We start from the raw sequence: 21,869 nt of genomic DNA, 5'->3' as shown, positions 1-21,869 counted from the left end.
ACTCAGTGGTAAAGAGCAAGTGTAGATTTAATAAAATGCTTGAGTGCCAATATAACAGTAATTAAGTGGATTTGTTACTAAAAGTTAGCATTTAGTTAAATTATCATGAGGCTTGAAAGTGGAAATTGCATGCTAGCTGCTTTTTGCTTGAAGTCACATATTACTGATACCAGAGTTATCATTTTTGGGCAAGATTGCTTCATGCTGTTCAGGCAAAGTAAGTAGAAACAAATGAAAGCATGTGTTTGAGGAATGCAAGCTGCTGAATTTACTATTGCTATTTGATGTTACTACTGTTAAACATTTAATTTCAGATTCTAGGAGCTTTCTTTTACAGTGCTTCTTTGATTTTTGATAATTTTTTACTGATGACAAATTATTGTTAAAGTTGACCTTTTTATTGGACACATATTTTGAAACTCACGTTGCAGAATTGGAACACTTCTGCACTGTTACATTATATTGCAAGTATATACTGATACCATTGCTTTTCTCAGCCTCTTACTAAAAGTTTTTGTGTCTTGGATTGTGAGTAGGGATATGGAGCATGATAGGTCTCGGTCTCCATCTCCCAGGAAGAGGAGGCACTCTGATGACAGCAGATATGATGATGAATATTCAAGACGGGAATACTATGATGACAGAACTTCAGATGGAAGGTCTGGAGCCCTTTCTTAATCAGTAATGAAATACTTATTTTTAAAGAATAAAATGTGAAAGTTTTTACGTACACTTGGGTGTTTAGTGGGTGTTTATTTTCCCTTTAGAAGGATGGAAAGGGGGAGAGATAGACATTATGAGAGATGGGAGGACAGAGAATACGATCGAAGGAAGCAGAGAAGATACTCATCACCTGACCGCAGGAGTCCAGAGAGGTCGACAGGCCAGAGCTCACTTGCTCATGATGAGACCACCTCAAAGAAGAAGAAAGAAGAAGTGGATCCAATCCTCACTCGCACAGGTGGTGCGTATATTCCACCTGCCAAACTCAGGATGATGCAAGAGCAAATCACTGATAAAAATAGGTGAGTTCAAAATAGTAGGTTTTTTGCTGCAAGCAAAACAGATAAGGAGTTTAGAGAATGTTGGGAAAGATGGGATCCATTAAGGGTTGTGATCATTGTTTTGAAGGTATTTTTTAATCGGAAGAGAGATAAGAGAATCAGATTAAACTGTATCTGCTTCTGCTGCAAAGTGGAAATTATAAAGTAAAGCAGGATACTAAATGTATCCAGGATTTTTTGGAACATCTTACAAAACAACATCCTGGGTTATACCATATCTGCAGAGACTTACACTTTGGTTTATCATGTTGGGTCAATGATTTTCTAGTGCTTGAATGTATAATTGTAAACAACTCTTCATGTTTATGCAGTGAATATTTTAAAATTATTTTAATGATGAAATGAAAATGTGAATGTATGCTATATATATATATATATATATATAAATTTCCTCAGTGCCACTTCAAATTTATACATTATCAATTTGTGATACTCTGTAATAGCTTGGCATACCAGAGGATGAGTTGGGAAGCATTGAAGAAGTCGATCAATGGTCTTGTCAATAAAGTGAACGTTTCTAATATAGAAAACATCATTCATGAGCTCCTTCAGGAAAATATTGTTCGGGGAAGGTAAGCCTTAGTATTTTAAAATAATTCTTTTGCTTTTCTTGAGCTTGTACACTCTTCATGTGTACACTGTTGTGTGTACTATTAGTAGTGTATGGCTGTTAGTCAGATCTTGGTATTAACCTTAGTCCATATTGTGCTATTCAGAATAGTCCCTTACTTGGGAAAGGGATTGTATGCTTGGTGGAATAGAAGAGTGCAACAGATGGTGTCTATTTCCTTTTCTAAAGGTTTTCCCAATGCATTTTGCTTGAATGACTTGTAATTTACAGCTGTCACTGTCTTTTTTTTTTTTTTAATGCTCCATTTTTTTTTTCTGGGACAAATAGTATTTTAGCAACTATTTAGCAAAAAAAGTTTTACTGCAGTTACCTGTTCATGTTGTTTACTGATGCATTGTAAAGAAAAGGCCATTATACTGTTGTAGCTTGGTAGATCCAAAAATAATTTTGTTAGGTTTCAAGCAGCGACACTTCCTCTGCCATGAATTTATTTGAGGAGGAGTGTGTTGCTTTTCATGTGTGTTATATCTGATGGGAAGATCAGAGTCAGGCAACTTGCATAAAAATAAGAGAATTAAGTCATTAAGTAAAATCGGGACAGTGGCAAATAGTTCCTGAATGTGATTTCTATTAAAAGTAATAATGAAGTTTCACACTTTATGTAGGGCTGCTTTTTATTGCCTGTATTTCGTGTCCCTGAAATTTCATTTTCATACTGGTAATATTATTTTCGTTTTAAAATGAGCTTATTGAATATTTTTAGAATGCACTTCTCTGTGGTAGTTTCTGTGTGTGGTTTATGAATGTCAAAATAATGTATATGGAAAATTGCACCATTCCCCTCTTTAGTTGGTTCTGTACTTCCAAACTTGCACAAAGGTGCGTTTAAAAGTAATGACACAAACTTTTACCTGGCTTTCAAGTCCTTTCCTGAGGTTTTAAGTAGATGATAAATAAGAACTGAAACAGACCACTTTCAGTGCAAGCAATAATTTCAAAATGGAAATATTCTCTTTTTGTGCACTAGTATGAACTGAGTTGTATTCCACTTTTCAGTGCCAAAGTAAGTAGGAATAAGGTACCTATGCACTTTGTATTTATTACTTTGTAGGAGGTTTTTTAGGATTTAAATAGACCACAGGGAAGGTAAATTTGGATATCAGTGTTTACTTTGAAGATTTCAAATTTGGAGGTTTGTTTTGTTTTTATCCCTTCCCACATGTAGTCGAGTAATACGGCAAAAGTCAAATTCTGTGTGCTCCTAAGCATTACAAAAAGCAAAATTGAGAAGAGGGGAAGCAAGTCACAGATTCTTCTCAGACTTTCTTGATAATAAATGTAAAAGAGATCATTTGAATAATAAAAGAACTATTGCCTCATGTATCCTTTGTTTGCATTCATTTAGGCTTTGTCTAGAATTTTATAATCAGTCAAAGTTCAGATTTAAAAAAGGGATAATTGCAGGATACAAGATTCCTTTTTGCATGCTTAGCATTTTTAAGTGTAGCTCTAATATGAACAATGTTTAGTGCAAGATTAGGTAACAATTTAAGAACTTTCCAATTCAGAAAGATTTGTGCAACGTATTTTGCAAAATTCCAACTGTGGCATGATAAACCATGGTTTGAAAAAGATCATCTGGTTTCTTCCAGCTGTTCCAACTGCACAACACTCTTTCATGTGGTAAGTACTGAATGAACACATTACATGCTTTATTACCAGGAAGGTCTTTAAAACTTATTTATTTTTCCAGGGGATTGCTGTCCAGATCCATTTTGCAAGCTCAGAGCGCCTCTCCGATTTTTACTCACGTTTATGCAGCTCTTGTGGCAATCATCAATTCTAAGTTTCCAAATATTGGTGAATTGATCCTCAAGAGGCTGATACTGAATTTTCGTAAAGGGTATCGCAGAAATGACAAGGTATGTAAAATGTAAAGGAGCAACGTGCTGAAATGTGCAGTTCTGCACTGTAACTGTGTCAAGTGTGTACAAAGGAGCACAGCTAAGGCATGGCTCAGGACCTGTCAGTGGAACATTTGGTAGTATTAGGGTATCATGAAGGTTTGACAACCTGTTCTGGATTGATACTGTGATAGTTTGGGGTTTTTTGATTTGGGAAGGGGTGTTTAATTCTAATTTTTTATTTTTGACTGTACAGTCCTAATTGAGAACAACTACCAGTATCCTTAATTAGTTTTATGACTCTAATTTGTTTGTGAGATGCATTAATTGTCGTGTGTCTGGGTTAGGAATTTCTTCTATATGTTAAAATTTCCTGGTTTATTTCTTTTGCAGCAACTCTGTCTAACATCTTCAAAGTTTGTTGCACATTTGATGAATCAGAATGTGGTATGTTTCTTTGTTTCTACTCAATCCAAACCCTATATGGCTAGTTTTTAGTTTAAGACAGCAGTACCCGAAGTGAAGGTTCTCTCTCTGTTCTGAAAGTTGCTGAAAGTGTGAGTGTAGTGCCTGCTTTAAGTTATTAAAATCTCTTTATGAAAGATACTGGTAATTGCTTATGCAGTTATCACCTCTTATCATTGCACTTCTGCTCCAGAGCTTCCCAAGATTTCATGTGTGTGTTTGGGCTAGTATTCAGGCATGTCTTGATGCACAGCAAGGATCATTTGGGGATCTGTCCCACAGATCTTAAACAGAATTTTCTTGCAACATGTGTGTTAGCAGAAGTAGACTCAGTTGCATCTAAATCAAATTTATATCCAGCTCTATTCCACTTGTTTATGTGTCAGAAATCAGGATGCTCTGATTTAAATAATGTCAGGAAGCAGTGTCTGAGGACTGTGTTGGGAATGTTCAGCATTTTGGTAAAGAGGAAATTAATCTGAGATGGGCAATTTGCTTATATGCCTGCTCCTGGAAGTTCTTATTTAATTATAGATACAATGCACTTAGAACTGGGTTCTGTAATGCAAGTGCTGGTTTCTTTACCTCTTGGAAATGCATTCTGTTAATTTTTTAATGGCAAAATATTTTTCTTTGCTAGCTTGCTCACTTCAATAGAGCAGTCACATTCACTAGAAAATTGGTGTAAATACTGATGGTAAAATTGGATTTGAAATTTTGACTTCCTCTTAATCAGCTTTGCCCTGCTACTGCTGCCTTGTATGTGATTGAACTGCTGTGTTGTGGCATCCTCAAAGGCTGGACAGGTCTGTCCAGTAAATGACTGTGGTGATAGTGTAATATTGTGCATTCTAATTCTTTGCTGATACTTATTCCACAGGCTCACGAGGTTTTATGTTTGGAAATGCTCACTTTGCTACTTGAAAGGCCTACTGATGACAGTATTGAAGTAGCAATTGGATTTATTAAAGAGAGTGGGCTCAAATTAACAGAAGTTTCTCCTAGAGGTATTAATGGTAAGTACAGTTAGCCAAAACCTGTCTTGGCGTTGGTATTAGTAAATGCCTTTCATGTTTACATTTCTCTGTTTTCCGAAGCAATCTTTGATCGCCTTCGACACATTCTGCATGAATCCAAAATCGATATGCGCGTGCAGTACATGATAGAAGTCATGTTTGCTGTACGGAAGGATGGCTTCAAGGATCATCCAATCATTCCAGAGGGATTAGATCTAGTAGAAGAGGAGGATCAGTTTACTCATATGTTGCCATTGGAAGATGACTACAACCCAGAGGATGTTCTTAGTAAGTTAGAAATGAAAGATAATTCCTTAACTGCATTCCCCAAGAAAATAAATTCAAGATTAAGTATTAATAGCTTTCTTCAATTTGTGTTTTAAATAAAGATTCTCTTTTATTCTAAAGATGTTTTCAAGATGGATCCGAACTTTATGGAAAATGAAGAGAAATACAAAATGCTGAAGAAAGGTAGGGATATTTGTGTGTATACACAACTGTTACCTATGGCATTTGCTTATTCAGCTGTTGCTGCCAACATTTATTTAACAGGGGGTGATATTTCTGTTTTATAAAACTCACTCAGTTCACAGACCTTTCCTTTGTGTTTGTGCTACTCAGTGTTGTTTCTCCATCTGTGTTTCCATTCAGTTAGGATATATCTGATTTTTGTCTTCTTCCACATTCTGTGCCTGAGACATCCTTTCACTCTGTAGGGGTGGGATCAAGGGGGTTTCGTAATGAAAGTACTGTGGTCTGTGTTCCATTAATCTGGGATACTGCTCTTTCAGAAATTCTTGATGAAGGTGATACTGAATCTGAAGGAAATCAAGAAGCTGGAAGTAGCGAAGAAGATGAAGAAGACGATGAAGAGGAGGATGAGGATGGTAAGTGTATGACTGGCACCTTACAAGCAATTGGTTGAATGTCGATAAACAAGAAAGAAAAACTCAGCTTTTTAGATGCTTTGCAAAACTGAGATGCTCAAATGTTAAGCAGTGTTTTCCTCTTCAGTTATTCTCAGATCGAACTGTTTACTAGCAAACAGTATAAAAGTCTGAAAGGAAGCATTCAGCACATGCAGACAAGGAAAGGCAGCTTTGCCACATTATTATTGACAGTATCAGTTTGAGATACCGATGATTTTCTTGACAGATCCTTGAAGAAAAGCCTTACAAACATAAGACATGAAAAAAATGAAAACTCTTGCTTAAACTTTTCCATGCTCTATCATATTTTTAAGTCACTTTCAAAATGAGGATGGATTTTATTTTAAATGTATCTACATCCTCCATATCTCACTTTAGTAGAGACAAAACTTACTCATTTTTAAAGAATGTATCCAATTCCCAGGAAAAACCATTGATGGATAAGCATAACTGAAATTTTTGTGCAGACTGCATGAGTAATGGAAAACCAGTCAAGTATTGTTCCTTTACAATACCAGGAATGGATTTCCTTACTGGTTTGGTGGAATATTTCACAGAATAGCAGAGCTCCCAGGCTCATGAAAAGTATGAACATTCCCATAATTTCTCATTTTTTATGCTTTTACCAAACTTTAAAAGACTGAAGGAATAGTGAGTATTTTACAAATTGAAGTGTTACCAGAGTGTTTTGGTTCAGAATGGATTTTTCTACACTTGCTCCAGGACTTTGCAGAATGCTGTTATGTAGATCCTACAATTAACAGGAACTAAGAATAACCTGTTAAAATCAGAAATGTTGCACAAAGCATTGTATGCCTAAGTTATGCAGAAAATGGATTGCTAATAATGTTGACAAGACACGTTAAACCTAGAGGTTGCAGTGACTAAGAAATATGAAATGTCTTTAAAAGAATTACCTGTTTAAAACTGTCTCTAGATATTTACTTTTGTTACAGATGAAGCAGATACTGATTTTTTTTTGTTATCTATAAAAATAAACATAAAAAAATACATAAACCTGCAAACACTCCTAAGTACTTCAAGAAAAATAGTGTACTACAGACTCAGTAAATGGTAAATAGAGCTCTCCTGAAAAATTACTGCCTGTGTCTTCCTTAATGTTTTGCTCTTTAGAAAGCCATATTTTTCTCTTCCAGGTCAGAAAGTTACTGTCCATGACAAAACAGAAATTAACCTGGTCTCCTTCCGTCGTACAATTTATCTGGCTATTCAGTCAAGGTAAATACGAATTATACACCTAGGAGTGTAGTTCTTTTGAAGTCAGTGAACTGTAAATATTTATATTAAAATTCTGTCTTAATGTGCAATTTAAAAGAAAAAAAAAAAAGTAGGGAAGTAGTCTTTAGGGAGCCTGACCTGACTGTGTAAAGCAGACTGTTTTCCACATTCTCATTCTAAGTTGAATCTGGTTTGTTTCAAAATATTTGTGTAGTGGACTGGGACTATTTCTGTAGTGAGAGCTTTCGGAGTGAACAGAAGCCAGTGATCTTCAAATTTAACAGCATATTGAGAATTTATGAAAAAAATTTGAGACACACTTAGAAATTCTGTAGTTTGTCTCCACTTCTGAGATGGAGTTCTTTTGCTGTCTGCATTGTTTTGAAAATAAGTATACAGTATAGTCTGTAGTATAGTCTGCTTGTGGTCATCTTGAGAATGAACTCTGCTTGCAATTTGTGGCACAGATATTCCAAACCTGCTGAGAGTAGCTTCTGTGTCACCAGGCTGAGAGGAAGGATTGATCCCCTGCAGCCCATAATACTCTGCAGGTCTGATGCTGCATGATGAGTGCAATGATGTAGTTGTGGTGTTGATCATTAAACATATGAATTAATTAATACCATACTGAGGGTATCAAAGGCTTCACATTTCTCAAAGTTACTGTTTAATACTTTCTTGCCATACTTGAACTTGCTCATCTGATATGTGAGGTGAGGATGTACCCAGTGGTAGCTAAAGGCTTTCAGAACAGGAGTGCAAAGAGGAGGCTGTGGTATGTATGGCTTTTGGAGCTGGTCTGAAGTGCTTGCATTTCAGTGTCTTTCAAAATGTGCAAAACAAGCTCCCACTTTTCTGTTTTGTTAAGTTTTGTAAGATGATGTGATAGTAATAATGACTTGGATCATCTTGTTTTCAGATTGCCTGTAAATGTAATCACTTTATTTAATTTTCAGATAGAAACTCATGAAATACAAAATGTTTATTAAAAAAGCCGCAACAGCAATAAAGTCTTAGCAAATCAAACAGCTGACATACTTTACTATTTTTCTATTCAGCTTGGACTTTGAAGAATGTGCTCACAAACTGCTGAAGATGGATTTCCCTGAAAGTCAGACTGTAAGCCTTTAGTCTTACTTTTCTTGTTAGTAACATTACAGAGATACAGTACCGTGGTAGTATCTAACAACCTTGCTCACCTTCCACGACCTAGTTTGTATAGCAGGCAGATGAATGGCAGTCATTCCTTACAGCTGTTGTTCCTCAAAATTTATTTCACAACCTGACACAAACAGACTGACACACATTTCGTAAGCAATTTGTCTTATGCATGTGTTCCTTTCTGTCAAGCAACACAAATGTTTGCTCACAGCCTTTTTAAAAGATCTGTTGTTTGGACTGGTGAAAGTTCTGTCCTATGACAGGAATACAGCACCATGACAGGGTTCTGTCTCTGAAAGGACTGTGGGTTGAAGATAATATTTGCAGGCAGCTGTAGACTTTGTCAGTGGGGCTTGAAATTTAGCACAGTGCTATGAGTGTGTTGTTTTGGTGCTCTCACAGTAAGTGAGTAAACAGCATATTGAATTAAAGCAGTTTTGAGTTACGGTTTAGCTGTAATTTTGGAGATCATGAGACAAGCTGTTTTGCCCTCAGACTCTGTAAGATCAATGCAATTGCTGTGTTTTCAAGTAATGGAAACTGTTCTTTCTCCAGTACTTTTGTTCAATACTGGTAAATGTAAATACACATCTAATTTTCCTATCAGCCTTTCAGACAGCTGTAAGTATCATCATATGAGTTGCACTTGGGTGGGCTTTTTAACTTCTTAAAATGGCTTTAATTATCTGTTCTATTTAAAACAGTGTGTGTAGTAAGTAACTTTAGTATACTACTAACTAGTAAGGGGAGATCTGGGCTACACTTAGGTGTTCTTTGAGAACTTGTTTACCTATAATTTTTTCAATTCTTCTACTGTTGCTTGTTTCTAAGCAATTTACGTGGAAGTAAACTAAGAACTGAGATTGTGATTTTTTTAAATCTGGTTCTCTTAATTTTGTGCATGAAATGCAGTATTAAGCATGCAGAATATTATAATTCTCAGTGAAGTATACATAACCTGAAGAACTCTAAAGAGAAAAAATCCTGTTGCCCAGCAAATCAATTCAGCTATAAAGAATAGAGCAAGCAATCTAGAATATATGTACTAGACCATACAACAGAGTTATAATGCATAACACTACTTGCTTGTAGTAAGAACTACTTAACTCTTAGGATTTAATACCATGGCAGTCTCTGTCAGCTCCTAACTTCTCTGGGAAAAAGCTGCTCAGAAGAAATAATGGAAGGGAAAAGAAAAACCCAACAATTAGTATGAAAAACCCTACAATTGGTATCACCCTACAATTCAGTACTAGGTGTAGGAATTACTGCAATTCAAGATGGAAAACTGTTGTAAAACTGCGGCCTCTTATCACATGAGGCTTCTACTTTGTACTGATTTCTTTTTCTCCCAAAGAGTCCTAACTACTCTTCACCTTGTTTAATCAAAGATATGAGACCTTTGCCTTGCTCATTTTTGCTTATTGTATAGAATTAAGCTTCTTTATGGGAACAAAAATCTTAAAAAAAAGACCCTTCCTCAACATGTTGAGAGCAGAAAGAATAAGCAGACATAGGCAGTAAAATTATTCAGGGCTTTCTAGGACTTGATTCGTAACATGTGGATTAAAAAAACTGAATATATTCAGCAGGAAATTTGTTTAAATTAGCTGCCAGATTTTAAGCTAGAAAAATCACCTTTTATTCATTCAAGCTACTGTCTTCAGACTGAAGCCTTTATTGGATTAATTCCCTCTGCCTTCATTAAAAAACAAGCTATTATTGAGTTTGCAGATGACACCAAGTTGGGCAGGAGTGCTGATCTGCAGGAGAGCAGGAAGGCAGAGGGATCTGGACAGGCTGGGTCAGTAGGCTGAGGCCATAGGTGTGATGTTCAGGGAGGCAAAGTGCTAAGTCCTGCCCTTGAGTCACAACAGCCCCAGGCAGTGGCTGGAAAACTGCCCAGCAGCAGGAAGAGACCTGGAGGTGCTGGTTGGCAGCAGGTGAGCATGATCCAGCAGTGCCGAGGTGACCAAGAAGGCCAATGGCATCCTGGCCTGGGTTAGGAATAGTGTGGCCAGCAGGACAGGAGCAGTGACTGTTCCTCTATACTGGGACAGCACCTGGAGTGCTGTCTGGGGCTGAGGGAGCTGGAGAAGAGGTGGCTCAAAGGGAGCCTTATCACTCTGCAAGTACCCAAAGGTAGATAACAGATAACCCAAACAGATAACAAGTGACAGCACCAGAGGAAATGGCCTCAGGTTGCACCAGGTTTAAATTAAGTACTAGGAACAGTTTATTGACTGAAAGGGTGGTCAGTCTTTGAAACGGGTTGCCCAGGGAAGTGGTGGAATCAGCATCCCTGAAGTGTTCAAAAGACATGTGAGTATGGTTTAGTGGTGAGCACAGTGGCATTGGGTTTATGGTTAGACTTGATCTTAGAGGTATTTTCAACCTTTATAATTCTCTACTGATATTATTTTAGCCATAAAGCACTTCTTTCTTTTTTGGTCTGTTTTACTGAAAGCTCCAGCCATCAGTATTGCAGGATGTTGCATCTTGCTTCTTCGCACTTTTTGATTCAAAGCTTTAAACAGTCTTGAGAAATTCCTGAAATGTTTGGTGAACTCTTGGGTGAACCTGCAAAATTTGTTTATGCTCCTTCTCTGTTCCAAATCCTACTGTGAATAGCAGCCTTCATGAGAAGCAGGAACTAGAGCATTTAGCTGAAGTATTCCTTAAAAATCATGTGTAACTTAAGATTTTCATTACAAAATTTTTATTCAAATCAACTCTGATTTTACTGTAATGTTCTGCTTTTCTTCTGAAAGACTTTGCATAATAAAGCAATATGTATTTAATTTTGTCATAAAGACTGTTTTCCGCAAGCTTTGAGTATAAATTGTCAATTAAATACAATCAAAAAACTAATCAGAATATCTGAAACCTAGAGACAGATGCAAACAACAGGTTTGAGACTAATACAGTCTTAATGACCATCTTTCTGAGCAACTCTTCCAGAAATCTTCATGTGTAGAAACTTTTGGTAGGATTTATCAGGGCTGGGTTCACAAATACATTTGCAATTTTTACCAGTGGTTGGAGTATCAGATCATCGTGTCACATTAACTGCTGTGCAACACAAGTTGTTTGTCTGTTTAAAACCAGTAATGGATCTATCACACAGCTCTGACTCACAGAAAGAGGATTAAGGTTCAGATGGATAATCTGTGGACTGAAACAACATAATACTGCTTTTTGGCATTGCAGTTTAGGACCAGCTGCTGAGGAGGGATGTCACCAGTCCTGTGATTTTTTTTTTTGAGGAAAAACATTTAAAGTGTTATTTCATTTCCAAGTAAATTTGCTAGGAGTGGATTTCCTTTTATTCATGTTATTTAGACCCAGCTGAAGCCAGCAGATCAAAAGTGAAATAGCTTTGCTGTCTGTACTTCAGTCTGTGCAAAGCTGTTCTAAACAAGCCTTGCAATTGCTTCTTTGAGCATATGTTCAGTCTTGGCAGAGCTCACTGTTTTACTTTTTAAAAAAATACTGTTATTATCTCTGTTAAAGCTGTGTTAATCCCATGTATTACCAAAGAAGAAAATGTAAATAAATTAAAACTGTAGTTAGAGGAGTGTGGTATCACCAGTTGTTCTGACTTCTGAACTGTGGGGAGAAGCAAGCAAACAAGCCTGGCTGAAATGCAGACAACTAAAAAAAATGAAACTGACCATACATTGTTCTTGCTCTTTGAAAATATGCCTGAAATAGATTGGTTTTTAGGCTTTTCATCTTTCTTGGTTTGTGATAAGAGCTAAACTTGTATACAGAAATGTTGCTAAATTAAATTAGAGCCTCTTCTAACACTGTGCATATTCCAGATAAAGGTAATGCATCACCAGATTTTATTTTTTTTACTTGAAATGAGAAAAATTCTTGCAGGCACAGCCTTCTTGAAAGAATTATGCATGCATCTGACACATCTCCATTTTTACAGGGTGGTGTCACTTGCTCAAAGCAGTCCTAGTTGGTGGTGTGGGAGTGTCAGTGTCTCGTGTTATTTATGCCTTGAGTCTTGAAGATAACACGAGTACTTATGTTGGCTTGACTATTTTCACTTTCAGTGAAAATATAGTTCAGGAAACTGATGTAGAGCAGGATGGTCTAAGGCTGATAAATATGTTTTGGTCAAATTGATGATTTCTTAGATACATTAATTTCTTGAATTGGAGGGCATTGCAGCTGGTAGGTTTAGCAACTGCACCATGAAGGTCACAGTCTTGCTACTGCTGTAAAAGGTAATCATCCTCAAGTAGCTTTCCTGTCTTTTGAAGTAGGAGGTTTTTGTGGGCCTGAGGTGCAGAATCATTCTAAATAATCATTTCCATGATTTATCAATTTTTAAAAAAGTACCTCGCATGCACATACCATGTTGTGGTATTTGTTGATATCTACGAAGTGCAGGTACAGAATCCATACAGAATTAGGCTGTTGTGTAAGTGACAGCAGGCATTAGCTAGAATTCTGCCTAGATTTTGGTCTTCCATGGATGCATGTATGCATTTTACCTAAGGAGGTGGAATTGCTCAGTGAAATCACTTGAAGTTTTGCATGTGCAGCCTTCAGGTAGAAGGAAAGAGATGCTGTATTATTTCGTTTTTCTGTGTGTTTTTGTGTTGCAGACTAGTAGCAGCATGATTTAAAATATATCTATCCTTATATCCAGTTAATGATTCCAGTGTAAAATATTAAGTCTGATTTACACAAGATTTGTGATGACCATATTCAGCTTTAAGCATATATTGCTCTAAACAGAAAAGGAATTGAGCAAAAAGAGGGACAAAAGTTGAGAAAGACCATTAGCAGAGCACAGGATAGACCTGGAGACTTTGTAGTAGCTGCTAAAAGCACTGCACATAGCTTGACAAGAGGCTGCCTGCTGCTGAAACACCTTCCATGGCTTTGTCAGCTTTGGCTCTAAGTGGTAACTTGACAAATTAAGAAAATAAAGTAGAGAATCTGGGAAAAGTAGGCTGTGTGATGGTTACACCCATTAAAATATGCAGCAGTGAGGAAAGCTTTAAGGTAGTCAGTGGGAGTAAAATAGGCTTCAGTGAATTAAAAGAGTAAAAAAGAAGTGTGGCATCTGTAAAAGCAGTGAAAATACATAAAATGCAAGCACTCGTTTCGCATAATTCCAATTTCACATTGATTTTAATGAACCTGAGGCCTGCACTAGGTTTGCTCCTGGCAAACCAATTCCTTTAGTTCCGTGAAGAAACTTCTAGAAATTAAGTGTTAACATTGAAAATGTTATATTTTAAGAATAGCTTACAGGGTGGGGATGTCTCATGATGGCTTCAGCTTATGTATCCAATGGATGGAGCAGAGCTGTGGGGCTGGCAGGGAAAGGGAGGTGGAAATGGCATCACTTCCAGCCATGGCGGGCAGAAGTGACCTCCCCATGGAGGCAGCTCTGAAACTGCAGTCTTGGCTGAATGCTGATTTTACAGAAACTGCAAAAAATGGTGAGAAGGGGCAGGGGGAAGTACTACTTGTGAAAAAGAACCTGTGATCAGAAGGGGATAGGCTTCTTTGGCTCTTCTGCCTGCCATGAACACAGCCTTTGTGTGAAGCTGAGAGAAGATAGATTGGGCAGGGTGTGCTTGTGTTTTAAAATTGTAAAACTGGGAGAAAAAACCAAAACAAGTCTGATTTTCCTGTCTTTTCCTTTAGCATCTTTAAATGTATAATGATACTTGGCATGTTAGGTTGAGTCACAGTTCATCTAAACTGCTACTCTGTTGGGTAAGAGCAGATAGAGACTGTTTAGGCAGAACTGTGAGAAATGCAGGGCATTTAGAAGGAGCTTTCTCCTTATCTTCTGTCTTAGCAGTTTTGGAAGTGTTGTTGTTCTCTATACAATAATAAATCCAAGACCTTCACAAAAAGATGATTCACTATCTGTATGAGATGTCAGATATTTTGAAGTGTTTTACTTCATGACTGGATAGCAATATATGCTTTCTTAACCAAGCTGAGTAATTATTTATTGAGCATTGTATGAAAACAGTTAAACAACACAATATAGAAATTGCCTGTAAAATTGGGCAACAAATTCTTTGTGGTCATCAAAACAAGTGATGGATTAAATAACACGTTCTTCATGCCATAAACATCATTGGGAGTCCAGATATTAGTTCACTAACTTTGAAGCTTTAGATTAAGCTAGAAATGCCATCTGAGCTTGTTGCATCTCTCGAAAAGTAATTAAATAATTGTAAAGTTTATTAATTTTTAATCTGGGGGACAGTTACTCTAGACCTAACCTCAAATTGTTTGGATAACACCAGCAAGAATGACTTTATGGGCAAACCTATTTTCATGCATGTGGTTATTCAAGATACCCTCCTAGAAATCATTGTAATATTTAATTAAAATGTTAAAATATTTAATTACTGTAAACCACAGGGGATACCAAGGCTATAATTGCATTTAAGATGAGGAAGAAAAGTAATTTGTTTTTCAAGTCTTCCTGACATTATTAACAGTGGCATCGGCACTTTACCCTTTTTATTGTTAAAAACTGATTAAATGCGGCATTACTGTATAATGGGATAATATAAAAAGTTAATATGCATTTTAATCCATCACATTAACACTGTGTGATAGTGTTAAAAGGAAGGCCTTTAAACACATCTGTAAGTTTATTTGATACATTACTGCCTTGTTATTTGGAGTAGTGGTTTCTTTTCTTGTTCAGTGTGGTTGACTTTTTATTTGTTTTGAGCTTTTATGATGGGCAGAAATTTTTCTTCTGAATACTTGCTTAGAAGAATGACACAAGTGGGAGAACATGAAATCCACTATGAAATCATCCAGTAGGTTTTATAGGAATGTTACTATTAGTTTAAAGAGAAGTTAAACTAATAATGAAAGATGCATGACTGACAGCCAGAAACCTATTTGGGAGCGTCATAAATTAAATTAGATTACACTATGGAATTGGTCTTAGGAGAAAACAGTAATAAAAAAAAGTGAATGGGCAAAAACTGCAGGGCTATTTTTAAGCATTGTGTAACTTCCTGGCTTTTAATTTGTGTAAAAACATTTGCTCACTTGCCTTAATTAATGTTGCCAAGTGTACCCTAAACCAATTCACAGCTGCATTGCAAGCTGTATCTCAGGCAGAAGATCAGGGGAATAAGTTTGGAATATTTCTGATTTTGGAAATAACTGCTAGGAAATGCACATTGTGTTTCCAAATGGTTTGTCTGTAAGCCATTTCAACACTTGGAAGTCGTAAAGAATTTTTACTTTCTGTAAATGTAGGGATTGGTACTATTTCAAACAAACAAAAAGAAACCCTAAGAAGAATATCACAAAAAGAAGCAACTGACAAAAACAATACCACAAATAAAGCCCTCAAAACCTTCACTTTGTACAATGTGTTAACTCTTAGTTTAGGCAGAAGAGGAAATTTGAAGGGCAAAAGTTCATATTCATGTCCCAGAGAAATTCAGAAAACTACTGATGTTGCCAGTGAAGTTTGATGAAAATACTCATTTCAAAGCTCACATCCATGTAAGGCTTCCTTCAGTTGCTTGGTATGTACTGATGGGGGTTTTTGCTGCTACAGTGAACTTACCTGGAGAAATATTCCTTTTTTCATAACCCAGAAAGAACTCTGCAATATGATCCTTGACTGCTGTGCTCAGCAAAGAACATATGAGAAATTCTTTGGGTTACTGGCAGGGGTGAGTTCTGTTTCAGATTTTATACTTTATGATAGAAAATTTCATTGTTTTCCTCTATTTTTTATGTGTCAAACTTAAGTTTTAATGGATAAATAAAACTAATAGGTTTTTTATCATTCTGAAAATGCTTATGTTAGTTGATTGTTTTAGTGGATTGAATTAGCACTTTGCTTGTAAAAAGCATAGTAAATGCAGAATGAGAGAATTCACTTTCCCTTTATGTTGTTGCTTATTCTGCCTCCCTTTTTTCTCATTATGGTAGAACAATAAATCAGTGGCAAAGAAATGGTTAAAAAGACATAATTGTCTTATGAGTTACCAGAAAATAGTGCTGAAGAGTAATCTGGGAGACTCTTGTCGTTTACCACCTTGTTCAAAGCTGCTTAGTAGGTTTAATTTAGAGCACAGGATTGAATACTTACTGTCCTGGGCTTGGGGGTGTTTTGTTTGCCCTTCAATAAACAGCTAACTTTCTGGTTTTATGTAACTAACTGCTAATTTAGCTGCAGTTATTTCTTTCTTAAGATTTCCCTATTGATAATATTGACATGTCTGAAGAGTTAAGATTAAATACTTGTCTTCTCAAGGGAGCAAGCTGTGCTGAAAGGGAATGTTTCTTCTCATTTGTATTTTTCATCCATTATTCCAGGAAATCCTTTTGCTGACAGTCAGTTACAAAGCAGTAACCATATGAATCTGCATGTTCAGATGAATGTATATGTTGATTTCTATATTCTCTGAAATGTTTATATCCAGAATGTCTTACTTCTGCTTCCTGCTGCCTCTCTAAATTGAAATAGTTATTTAGTGATGTCCTGAAAAAACATGGGGTTGTATCAGGTGAAAATACTTGATGTACAGAAGTCAAGCAAAATGCTGGATAATTTGCTGTAGTTCAGAATTGATAATTACTGCTTTGCAATGCAAATGAGTTTCTTGTCCTGACAAACTGCTCAAAGCTATAAAATAGATCCATTTGAGTATTTGCTCTTCCTCCAAGGTTATTTAAAAAAGAAGTCTTGCAGTAAATATTGACACCATTAGGTCACTTAGTTGTAGGTTATTTGCATGTTCAGTGTGTTTTTTGAAGCGGTGGTTTAAGTGGTCCCATGTTGTCTCAGCGTTTCTGCATGCTAAAGAAAGAATACATGGAGTCCTTTGAAGCCATTTTCAAGGAGCAGTACGATACTATTCATCGTCTGGAAACCAACAAACTGAGGAATGTGGCCAAGATGTTTGCTCATCTCCTGTACACCGATTCAATTCCCTGGAGTGTAAGTTCAAACAAAAAGCCGTTCTCCTTGAGCTCCAGTGCTCCACAGTAACATCTAGTACATTAATTCCAGTTTTATTCTACAGGTTGTAATGACTTGTGGCAAACTGGATTATCTTAAGTAACTTCTCAGACACTGTTGAAAAATTCTGGTTTGTTCCATCTCCTTTTTCTCCCTCCTCTCTCTCCCCATTTTTCAGTAGTTGATATAGGCTATTATTTTAGGGAGTTCAGCTGGAATTGGTTGATTAAAAAATACTTCTTTTGGAAAAGAGTTTTGAGCTTCTAAATGTTGATAAATTAGAAGTTGTATCGCATTATAAGACAATTAAAAATACTGTCATTTTATGGTTTAAATACCTAATAAATAAAAGCAGTCTCACATTCTGAGAGATCTTATATAGTAAGGTAACTTTTCATATTGTTTTGTTCTTGTTTCATAGCCTAGTCTACCTGTCATTCTTCAAGCATACACAAGTCAGTCCAAATATTTTACCTCTCCTGTATTTAAGTCCCAAATCTCTTAACTTGCCAGAAGTTCACACATCTGATTTTGTCTTGTGGATTTTTCCTACGTAAAAAAAAATCCTTAAAGAATTACTAACATAAATATGATCAGCAGCTGCTCCCACGTGGTAGAAAAGAATTTTTGAGAAAGACAGTCTTGACTAGAATTAAAAAAATTTATGAACTTTGGCGAAAAATATCAGTCTTTTTTAGTTATTTCAGGAAGACAAAAGTTTCTAAGATAAGAAAAGAATGTATGTTTAAACTTAAAGGTTAATGCTTTTCTGAATATTTTCAGGTCCTTGAATGTATAATACTGAGTGAAGAAACTACCACATCCTCCAGTAGAATTTTTGTCAAAATATTCTTTCAGGAGCTCAGTGAATATATGGGACTTCCAAATTTAAATGCAAGATTAAAAGATGTGTAAGTTGAAATTTCATTTTCAAAACTGTAAATTTAGTTAGGTTCTTTATCTGAAAACTTACAGCTAAGAACTCCATGTTCAGGTTCAAGTGAGACTGCCCTTCTGTAGCTGCAGTACTTCAGGAATAAGTTCATGTATAGATTTAGTCATTGCAAGGAGTCACTTTTGAAGCTGAGTGCATTGCTGTCATTTTGGGTTCAAGTACGTGCATGACTCTTTGCAAGATGTATCTGTTCCCCCTCCACCCCCCAGTGACGCTCAGCTACCGTAACAAACAATTTCCAAGTGTGAGTTTATTTTTATATATTGTCAGCTGTATAGCTGCATAATAAATGTTACTGGGCCTCCTCTTTCTGACAAAACTTAGGAAAAAACACACAACCATTAGTAACAGTTTCTCTAGAAATATTTACTAATCCTTAAATGTAGTATACTTAACTTTCTTTTAGATCTGTGTGAGATTTAACATGTTACATTCTGACAATGTTACTCACAGTTGCTTGAGCTATTTCCTCTTAAGTTGGGATTTCTTCTGTGTATGATGAAGAATTTGGTTGATGCTTTAGTTAATGTAAACTGAAATTTGAAACGATCCCTAAGGCCCTGGGTGAGGGGATTTCAGCATGGATCCCTAATCTTTGAACTTGTTGGTCAGTGCCTGTTATCCTTTGCTATCCCAGGCTGCTGCTGTTCCACAAGTCACTTCAGGGTTTCACAAAATTGGGGTTTCTGTTGTCATTATCTGTCAGTATGTATGCAACTCTACTGTGTGTGAAGTTCATGTTGTCATAAAAGAGCAAGTTTTTAAATAGCATTTGGTTAGATGCATCACAGGTCCAAACAAAGAAAGTGTTGAAAAATGCATGAAGAGAAAACTTTTGCTTTCTCATGAAGATTCATACAGTTTCTTTTTCAGTTTCTTTATGTCAGTGGGAGTGCTGAGCTGGCATGGTGTTTAATATAGATGTTTGTTTTCATCAGGACGCTGCAGCCTTTCTTTGAGGGATTATTGCCTCGGGATAACCCAAGAAACACTCGCTTTGCCATCAATTTCTTCACTTCCATTGGCCTTGGAGGACTAACGTGAGAAACACTTTTCTCATTTGATAGTAACTTTCTTCATTTTCCCTCTCCCCATGAACAAAAAAATAAAATTGAAGAACTTTTTTTTTTTATTTGCTAATTAGGGATGAATTACGGGAACATCTTAAAAATGCACCAAAGTTGATCATGACACAGAAGCAAAATGTTGAGTCATCAGATTCCTCCTCATCTTCAGACACAGACTCTTCCTCAGATTCTGATTCTGACAGCAGCAGTAGTAGCTCAGAGTCATCGAGCAGCAGTGACTCCTCATCTAGTAGTGACAGCAGCAGTGACTCAGGTATTTAAACACCAGCAGCACAACTATTTGCTTTTCTTTTATTTCTTTCTCAGATATGTTTATTACTCTTTCTGTGTATACTTCTTTTGAGGAAAATCTGGCTATAGACAGATATTTCTCTGTTTTAAAAACTAATCAATTTTTTAACTTTAAGTTTTAAAATATTAAATATTTCTCAAGGAAATTTATTTTTGAATTTGTACAGAAAAACTGAGTTCCATTTTTAGAGACTTAAATATCTGAGAAACGTTCGTTTGTAGATTACTTTCTTTACACAATTGATGTCTGCTGGACTCTACTATGACTTCATTTTATTGGAGGGTTGAGGGCTTAGAGTCATTCCCAATTATTTTCTCTGTGTTTACTGATGAACCGTAGAGACTCATGTCCACCACTCTTTTTTTCTTGGCTTAATTGAGTGAGCTTGGTACTCCTTATGTCTTTCCCTAAAAATACGTGCTTCTTCCTTCCAGTTCTTCAGTTCTAGCAATGTGTTTAAATATTGTTCTCCATCTGAGTCTCTATTTCTAATTCCTCTGCTTCAGGAAAAGATTGTGTGGCAATATAGTAAAAGTCTGCAGAGGAATTTCCAAGGAAGAATTAGCTTTTTCTTATAATTTTTGTATTTTTATGCATTATATTAGCATTTAGTGTCTTACACTGTTGTGCTGATGTAGAAACTTCTATTAGACATGAACTGTCATAAACATTGCTTAATCTTTAAAGTAGTTGCTATTATGAGTTAGTGTGTGCAGTCTCCCCCAGTATGTATAGCAGGAGCAGATGATGGCACAGCATGACTTCTGTAGCACAGAAGTTTGCTGATTCAAAGTTAATTTGATTTATTGCATGCCTTTGAAATAAAAATGATGAATAAAATAAAAGCAGTGTGAACTGCTCCTGCTTTGGAAATGCAGTTCTGTTCTCCACCACAATCTCCTGTCCAAGGTGGAGCTCTGTGTGTCAAGGCTAACGGCATTAGTGACGACAGCATGAGAGGAGGGCACAGCCAAACAGGGTCAGAGGAGGCACTGGTTCAGCACAGAGCCAGATGGTCCTGCAGGGACAGCTGCAGCTCTGCTGGGCTGCTTGATAGGAACCAGAGGGGTCAATCCTTAGTGACAAACCAAGTCTGCAGTCTGCAAGTAGAAACTGGGTTTTCTCAAAGTTTAGGACCTTCTCTCTTATTGCTTGCCTTTTCTCCACTGAGGAACACATTCATTAAAATTTGCATCCTGATACCTTTGCAGCCTGCTTTCACTTCTCACTTTCTTGTGTACCTTAATACAGTGGTCAAAACATTAATTGGAGATAACAGTAAGCTTTAATGGTTAACTGAGTTGAGGTTCCATTACTGGTTATACCTCTAAAGTCTTCCTGTGTTTGCAGCTTTTTAAATCTATAAAATTACTTGGAAGAGTTAAGAGGTATTTTTCAGAGGAATGTGTGGCAGTATTTCAGTGTTGGTAAGTGTATGAAAGAAAGACAGAAAACCTGCTGATCAGAAATTGAGCTAAGTTAGAGGTTACTGTCACACTGCCTGTTAATGCTTGGAACTTCATCAGCTTGCTCAGCTCAGCACTGTCCTGGGGAGGTAGTTCTAAAACAGGTCCAGCAGTGGATAAAATACATCTGCCATTAAAGCAGCTGGCTGTTTTCTGTTTGCTTTCTCAGGTCTTTTCCTGCATGCTGGTGGACGTAAAATAGTACGGAAAACACTGCTTAAAAAATGTAATATATCAAAATGTATATGAATTGATCCATCAGTTCATTTTAACAGAATGTCAGCAAGCCTTAGTTCAGACACAAGCCTAGACAATTCAGATAATGCATGTACTAGTAAATCAGTTCATGGCTGTGATATTTTCAAAAGGTGATGAGAAGCAGCTGATATAATCCTATAGTTCGTGCACTAAGGTGAATGGATGGTTATTGTAAGTGGCTGTTAGTGCCAAATACTGTCAAGTAGGATCTAAAGGCCCCTGATAGAGAGTAAACAGGAAGGTAAGACCTGTTCCACTGAGATGAGACTACTGTGTATTTAAAAATACAGGAGTTAGTTTTAGTCTTGTTGACAAAGTGTCACTATATGTCCTGAAAAATGAACCTGAAGGCCATTGTTACAGTGCTGCAATACCATTATCTTAAGCCATTTCATCCTACCTCTTTTTCCTCATGGGATAGTGTTGGATATTTTACCTCATCTGCTCTTTTTCATCTCCATTGACT

The 21,869-nt window shown here is 36.5% G+C and overlaps 1 protein-coding gene across 1 annotated transcript in view; it reads left to right on the top strand.

Moving 5' to 3' along the window:
- The window catches only part of CWC22 (CWC22 spliceosome associated protein homolog), a gene marked incomplete at its 3' end in the record, with an annotated part of 29,247 nt that overhangs the window by 3,019 nt on the left and 4,359 nt on the right, over nt 1-21,869 (top strand). Inside the window, exons 4-19 of the mRNA XM_084209055.1 lie at nt 537-659; nt 768-1,025; nt 1,508-1,636; nt 3,389-3,557; nt 3,933-3,986; nt 4,885-5,020; nt 5,102-5,308; nt 5,429-5,491; nt 5,812-5,907; nt 7,107-7,188; nt 8,247-8,307; nt 15,972-16,049; nt 17,171-17,323; nt 18,128-18,255; nt 19,238-19,339; nt 19,444-19,640. Of these exons, the coding sequence (XP_084065181.1) occupies nt 537-659; nt 768-1,025; nt 1,508-1,636; nt 3,389-3,557; nt 3,933-3,986; nt 4,885-5,020; nt 5,102-5,308; nt 5,429-5,491; nt 5,812-5,907; nt 7,107-7,188; nt 8,247-8,307; nt 15,972-16,049; nt 17,171-17,323; nt 18,128-18,255; nt 19,238-19,339; nt 19,444-19,640 (2,036 nt within the window). The remainder of the gene's footprint in view (nt 1-536; nt 660-767; nt 1,026-1,507; nt 1,637-3,388; nt 3,558-3,932; nt 3,987-4,884; nt 5,021-5,101; nt 5,309-5,428; nt 5,492-5,811; nt 5,908-7,106; nt 7,189-8,246; nt 8,308-15,971; nt 16,050-17,170; nt 17,324-18,127; nt 18,256-19,237; nt 19,340-19,443; nt 19,641-21,869) is intronic.

The sequence above is a fragment of the Fringilla coelebs genome, assembly GCF_963513975.1.
Source record: "Fringilla coelebs genome assembly, chromosome: 7".
Lineage (NCBI taxonomy): Eukaryota > Metazoa > Chordata > Aves > Passeriformes > Fringillidae > Fringilla > Fringilla coelebs.
Note: the sequence above shows the minus strand (reverse complement) of the source record. Positions and strands in the feature narration are given on the sequence as shown.